Raw genomic sequence first — 7,238 nt, forward strand, 5'->3', positions numbered from 1 at the left:
GGGGTATAGAAGCGAAGGACGGTGGAAAGAGGCCGAAGAGCTGGAGGTGCAAGTACTGCAGACGAGGAAGAGAGTGCTTGGCGACGATCATCCTAGGTAGCACGTTGACTAAGGTGCGTCCCTGGGTGAAGAGACACACTGGGTGACGAGACACTTTTTCGTCCGGACCTTCGGAATCGCGTCACAAGACCTGTATAAGCTCAATCTCGACGCGCTTGTATTCTATAGCTGTTGCTCCTTACGTATACTCGCCTCCGAGTAGAGAAAGTGTGGTGTTGGACGTGCTGTCCGTCGTTCTACTAATAGCGTTCATCATCCCTCTATTAGTAACCCCCTGTTTACTCGCGACGGCGTATATTTGTAGAGCGTTCGGAGCGGCGGACTGGAAGTCCGGTTGCTAAAGATGGAGACCGCAGGCTCCGAAGGTCAGCTTATCATAACGAACATGAATTCCGGCAGTTTCTCCGTGTGGAGGGCATTATCGCCAAGACATTCTCCGCAGGGAACTAGGCTCTAGCTACTCTTGGCATGCAGCGAGCTGCAGTAGCGTGCTCAGATATGCCTGTGGCGGTGGCTGTCGTGCATGATAGCTGGAGTCTAGGAGCCTCGACAGCGGCCACTTGCACAGTCTTGTTGGTTCCACTAAGTGTGCCCCGCAAGCACCTACTATAGTAAGTTTGCCGGCTGCCCCGCCATCCCGCAATGATTTAGGCACCAGCCGATTCAACTACCCCGCATCCGCAAACAGTACGTCTTATGAGCAAGTTTCTTAACATTGTCTCTGCTAACTTATCACAGCTAGAATTGTTGCAATGTCTCAGAAAACGTGGAACGAGAATTCCTTCACGGTATGCCTAGAACGCGAGCATAGTTTAACTATAGCTAACGATACAGATGTAGATGGTAACTAGGCTGTTGAATATTCTACACGTTAATGCTAACTAACATAAATATAGGAGGTGAGCAAGCTGACGGACGTTAAGGCACAGAGCAGATGCTAACTCTGGTGTGCCTGGTGGTGTAGGTAGTAAGTCGACCTAGGAGCGTGAATGTGCGAGGCGGCTGCTAATCTTAGTGTGTCTGGTGGTGTAGGCAGTAAGTCGACCTAGAAACGTGGATGTGTGAGGCAGCTACTAACCTTAGTATGTCTGGTCGTGTAGGACGTAAGTCTACCTGCGAACGTAGATGCGCAAGGCGGGTGCTAACCTTAGTGTGTCTGGTGGTTTAGGGAGTAAGTTAACCTAGAAACGTGAATGCACGAGGCAGCTGCTGACCTTAGTGTGTCTGGTGGTGTAGTATGTAAGTTGACCTAGAAACGTGGATACGCAAGGCGGCTGCTGACCTTAGTGTGTCTGGTCTTGTAGGACGTAAGTCGACCTAGAAACGTAGATGTGTGAGGCAGCTACTAACCTTAGTATGTCTGGTCGTGTAGGACGTAAGTTAACCTGGGAACGTAAATGCAGGAGGCGGCTACTAACCTTAGTGTGTCTGGTGGTGTAGTGGGTAAGTTGAACTAGAAACGTTAATGCGCGAGGCGGCTACTAACCTTAGTGTGTCTGGTCGTGTAGCAGGTAAGCTGACCTAGGAATGTAGATGTGTGAGGCAGCTACTAACCTTAGTGTGTCTGGTTATGTAGTTTGTAAGTCGACCTAGGAACGTGGATGCGCAAGGCGGCTGCTGACCTTAGTGTGTCTGGTGGTGTAGCAAGTAAGTCGACCTAGAAACGTGGATGCGCGAGGCGGCTGCTGACCTTAGTTTGTCTGGTCGTATAGGAAGTAAGTCGACCTAGAAACGTAGATGTGTAAGGCGGCTACTAACCTTGGTATGTCTGGTGGTGTAGTGGGTAAATCGACCTAGAAACGTGGATACGCGAGGCAGCTGCTGACCTTAGTGTGTCTGGTTTTGTAGAACGTAAGTCGACCTAGAAACGTAGATGTGTGAGGCGGCTGCTAACCTTAGTGTGTCTGGTGGTGTAGCCTGTATGTTTACCTAGGAAAGTGAATGTGCGAAGCGGCTGCTAACCCTAATGTGTCTGGCGATATAGGGAGTAAGTTGACCTATGCGTAGATGCGCGAGGCGGCTGCTAACCTTAGTGTGTTTGGTGGTGTAGTATGTAAGTTGACCTGGGAACGTAGATGCGCGAGGCGGCTGCTAACTCTAATGTGTCTGGCGATGTAGGGAGTAAGTTGATCTAGGAACGTGAATGCGCGAGGCGGCTGCTAACCTTAGTGTGTCTGGTGGTGTAGCAAGTAAGTCGACCCAGGAATGTAGACTTGCGAGGCAGCTACTAACCTTAGTATGTCTGGTGGTGTAGCCTGTATGTTTACCTAGGAACGTGAAAGTGTGAGGCGGTTGCTAACACTAATGTGTCTGGCGATTTAGGGAGTAAGTCGACCTAGGAACGTAGATGCGCGAGGCGGTTGCTAACCCTGATATGTCTGGCGATGTAGGGTGTAAGTCCTTTTGAAGTCCGTCGCTGACAGCTGTTGCAAATTACAATAACCTTGGGATAGCCGGACTGGTATTTCACTTTCGACAACGAATTCGCTAGAAAATTGCGCGGGGCCTTGCAAGAGCGTGGATTAGAGGACCACTCCAGTATCGTGCACCCCTGCGTCTGTTGCAGTGTCTTCGTAACAGCTTTACACATGTGGGGGGAACATCCTGAAGCTCGCCTCTCTGAGATTCGCGTCGCCTCGAGAAGCTGTGCACTCTGCAAACTACTCGTCCGGACCGCAGAACGCTTTCACGAGAACGAGAACGAGAAAGAGAACGCTGACCTTAGCGTTGTTCGAGATGGCGCGGCCTTGCGATTGAACGAAGAGGGTCCACGTATGCTGAGGCTTTGTTCTGACGTGGGTTAGTGGTCCTAGGCCCCATGATGTGCTAAAAACATTCTTTGCTTACCACCTGTCTTGAGTACAGAAAGCCCGCCCCACGACACAGATGACATCCCAATCGGCTTTCTAGTTCTTCCTGAGCCTGAAAGCGCTGCACGCTTCGCGCTCCTTCGAAGCTGGCTTGAATGGTGTGACACAACCCACGCTTGCAACCGACAGAACGTCAGATCCCAAGGTGCATCGCCAACTAGGCTGGTCTACGTTGGACATGCCGATCCAGAAGTTCTATGTCTCTATTTCCCTAAGGAAGATGAAGGCGTGAAGTATACTGCGTTGTCTCATCGCTGGGGCGACCATCCCCCAACAAAGGACGATCCTCGATACTGCACCACTGATGGCAACCTTAGTGCACGACTAAATAGATTTAGTCTCTCTGAGCTACCGAAGACATTTCAAGATGCAGTCCGAGTGACTCGGGAGCTGGGAATTGGGTATCTCTGGATTGACTCACTGTGCATCATCCAGTGGAACGCGGATGATTGGAAGCGCGAAGCGGGTCATATGGAGGACGTTTTCGCCTCGGCCTATTGTACAATCGCTGCAACCTCGGCTGTTGATTCGAATGCAGGATTCCTCGCCCGAATCAGAGGCGATGAGTACGTGCGGGTTCAAGACGCTGCAGGTAATCAAGTCTGTATCTGCGCCCATATGGATGATTTCGAGAACGACGTGGAACAAGCCGGGCTCAACAAGCGAGCTTGGGTCATGCAAGAGAGGGTCTTGGCAAAACGTACTATTCACTTCAGCGCCAATCAGACCTACTGGGAGTGTGGAGAAGGAGTGCACTGCGAGAACCTTACGAAGATGGAGAGGTAAGAGACCTACACTACCTAAATTAACATATGACTAATCAGACCTCCCTATCTTCAGCTCACCCCGAAAGAACTATTTCTTACTAGATCCAAGCTTTCCAGAGCGTCTCCTTCAATCAGGCGCAGGACGTACTGTGGAGTTCATCCACTTTCTGTTCGAGAACTACTCGAAGCGTGGACTTACCAAAGACACCGACAGATGTGTTGCTGCATCTGGGTTAGAGGCCCGTGTTGCACGCGCGCTACCGTGCAAGAACAGTAGGTATGGCATCTTCCAAGAACATCTTCACCGGAACCTACTGTGGCAGGCCTCGGATAGTAACACGAAGTGTATCATGTACGATAAAGACCGACAAGTACCGTCGTGGTCATGGATGGCATGCGGCGGAGGCATCAAATTCATGGAGGTTAAAATGGGCCGCGTTAGCTGGGTTAGTGCTCTGGCTTTCGACGCCGAGCGCAACTCTGGTGCATTGATCGCTGATGTGGGAAAGTTCCGGGAATGTACAATGGAATCTGAGGGTGATTGCTACATCATCTCCGACATCTCTACAAACAACGAGACAGGGTGGATACGTTATGATATCAAGAGCGGTGCAGAAGGTTCTGAAAATCATTGTGTCGTGGTAGGAAGGACAGAGTACAACAACGCCGCGCAGCTGTACTATGTTCTCGTCGTTGTGCCAACAGAAAAAGATGGCGAGTTTAAAAGGGTTGGAGTTGGAATGGTGAGAACTGGCTGTGTGGAGAAATCGGGGTCCGAGGTGCGAATTGTGTGACCAACGCAACCTTCGGTTATATTCAAGTCTACACAACGTGTTTCTGTTTTGGCTTTACAAGCACACACGGTGTATCTGCGTCTGCTGCTGCTTCTTTATGCCGAATACATTACCGCTTCCTACCACATACTTGGCGTTGACGCAACTGTCACTCTTGAGCGGGTTATAGTTCCGAAAAGTGATGTGCTTCATCTCAACTCCCCTCCCCTAGAAAATGGCCGGTACGCACTGGCTACAGCAGCCCACCTAGGGCGGGGCCAGAACCCAAGGAACCTAAGCGGCTGCATTGGCTGGCCGCTGCTGCGCGCCACAGCCACAGATATGTCTGAGCACGCTACTGCAGCCTGCTGCATGCCAAGAGAGGCTACAGCCTATCACCCTGTATGGTGGGTCTTGGCGATCGTGCCCCCTTGGCGGAAAAACTGCCGGAATGCCTATTTCCTGCTTTGAGTTAACTTTTCGAGCCTCTTATCTTAGCCTTTAATATCTTAGCGTCCTATGTGCCTCCCCGAACGCTGATCAGAGATGCTCTATCGTGGACGGACAGGGGGGTACTAGCAGAGGGTTGATGAACGCTATCAGCAGAACGGCCGGAAGGACGTCCAACACCATGCTCTCCCTGATCGGAGGCCACTATACTAGAAGAACTACAGCTGTAGAACTGCAGCGCATCGAGCATAAGCTTATATAGGGTTTGTGGCGCAATTCCGAAGGTCCAAACGAAAAAGTGTCTCGTCACCCAGGGCGTCTCGTCACCCAGGGACGCACCTTAGCATGAACAATCTCGCCTTCACGCTGCAGTCGTAAGCTCGCCGCCAGGAGGCTCTTGCACTGATGGAAATATGCTTCCAATTGCGCCAGCAGGTCCTTGGCCAACAACGTCATAATACACAGTCGTCGCTTGACATGCTGCATAGGTGGCGAGCGGAGTGTATTGACGAGAACCCATGACTTTATTTGCGTATGTAATGCAAGTCTCAAAGCTAGATCCCGTGACGCACTATAACTATAACCTTCAAAAGTAACTATATAGTAATACTGTAGGGGATCGTGAAAGGGATCTTGTGCAGGAAGAATCGAAGGATTGAACTGAGGTTGTATTGCAGATGCTATGGAAAGTTTATGTAGGTGAGTGACCGTAAACAGGGCTAGCCTAGATAGGCGTAGCTCGCTAAGGTGAGTAGTCGCGAGCAGGTGAAGAGCAGGAGCAGGAGAGACCCCAAACCGTGATAAACACGCAGTGGTGAATCCTAGTAACTTTAGATGTCTTGTAAAGGGGTTTAGTCCACTCTGCACGACAAATATACGCAGCGTGATAACGAACCTTATACTAGAATTGGGTGTCAGGTAATATAGCTGCCTACAAATCGGGAATAAGAGCTGCCTGAGGCAAGGGTCTCAGCGCCAGGTCCTTAGCCACAGCGCGTAATACGGCTCGCAGATATCTCAGCACGCTACTGCTGAAAAATGTCGCTTAGGACGCACAGCCGATCACATGCGTTTCCAATGATCGTGCCGTCCGCGCGGAGAAACTGCCGGGATGCACACTCCTCACGTTAAGTCGACTCTTTAAGTGTGCAGTCTTGATCTTTGCTATCTTAGCTTTCTTTCTAGCCCACCGAGCTGTGTAGAAGTTTGTACTACCGCGAATAAACAAGGGGTATTAGAGGAGAGTTGATAGACCGCACTAACAGAACCAGCGACAGCGTGGTCAACAGCACGGTTCCCAGCGTCGGAGATTGATTTACTAGAAGAGCAAGAGTTGCAAAATAGATGCACGTTAGACTTGTCCATTTATAGGCATGGTTAGTACAATCCGGGCGCCCGAAAGAAAAAGTGTCCCGTTACACCCTGTGTCCCGGCACGTAGGGATGGACGTTAAATAATTACACAAAGAAGAGAGCGCAGCACCAGCTTCTTTACAGAGATTTCTTTACAGAGATTGCTAGCCATTCCGGCCATAGACCAAGTGCTAGCATCATGTCTGCCTGAGTGAGAGCTGACAGAAGAGCAGCTTCGATGGCGGCTACGCTTCAGCAGGCTGCGAGAGCACACACCTAGGGTTCTTTAACGGCTCGGGGAACGCTCCACCGCAGGGGCAATTAGCAGCCTCTCCGGCACACGCAGTAGTTCACCCACTACTGTACAGGATGCAGGAGCAACGAGGCCCGCACGTACGTTGGGGAGCAGCAGTGTCAAAGCTCCGCGGATGCTCGCCAGGCCACAGTTATCGCCGGCCTCCGGGGCTGCATCGACGCCGCTTCGGACCCGACTGCTGTAAGCGGTGCCTGCACGCATAGGCTGCGTGGAATTTCTGTCTTGCGCTCTGGCGGACATGGGGCGAGGTGCCATGTCCTACGCTTACCGAGTGGATCCCCTTGCTGTGTGGACCCACAGCCGTGCCCACGCTCGCATGCATGAACGGTCACGTGGATTGCCTCATCCAAGGTTGGGGCGTCTTCCTTGGGCGTCTTCCTTGGGCGTCTGCCGCGCGCAGAGGCTGGCGATCCGCAGATCTCAGCCAAACGCCCTGCTTGCGCCACGTCGACGTCGGCCACGACGAACAGCAGTCCAGTGGTGGGCGCGTCAGCGTTGAACGAATACGGCGCTCCCAATATCTTCCCCGTGCGCAATCGCAGCGAGCCTGTTGGTCTTGCTTTCCAGGTCCTCGTTAGAGGCGGGCACAAGCCAGGGCGATGCCTTCCTTGCCCCATCCGAAGCCGCCGTCGTGTCGTTTCCTGCGTCTT

At 51.8% G+C, this 7,238-nt stretch overlaps 1 protein-coding gene across 1 annotated transcript; it reads left to right on the forward strand.

The window, feature by feature from the left end:
• Positions 1-2,648: 2,648 nt before the first annotated feature.
• On the forward strand, positions 2,649-4,491 carry ALTATR162_LOCUS12083 (uncharacterized protein; the record flags this gene model as incomplete). Its single annotated transcript, XM_043319728.1, has 3 exons — positions 2,649-2,832; positions 2,971-3,712; positions 3,771-4,491. The coding sequence occupies 3 exons, from the start codon at positions 2,649-2,651 to the stop codon at positions 4,489-4,491; spliced, it is 1,647 nt and encodes a 548-aa protein (XP_043175663.1).
• Positions 4,492-7,238: the final 2,747 nt, after the last annotated feature.

This window comes from Alternaria atra (genome assembly GCF_907166805.1).
Source record: "Alternaria atra isolate CS162 genome assembly, contig: 40, whole genome shotgun sequence".
Lineage (NCBI taxonomy): Eukaryota > Fungi > Ascomycota > Dothideomycetes > Pleosporales > Pleosporaceae > Alternaria > Alternaria atra.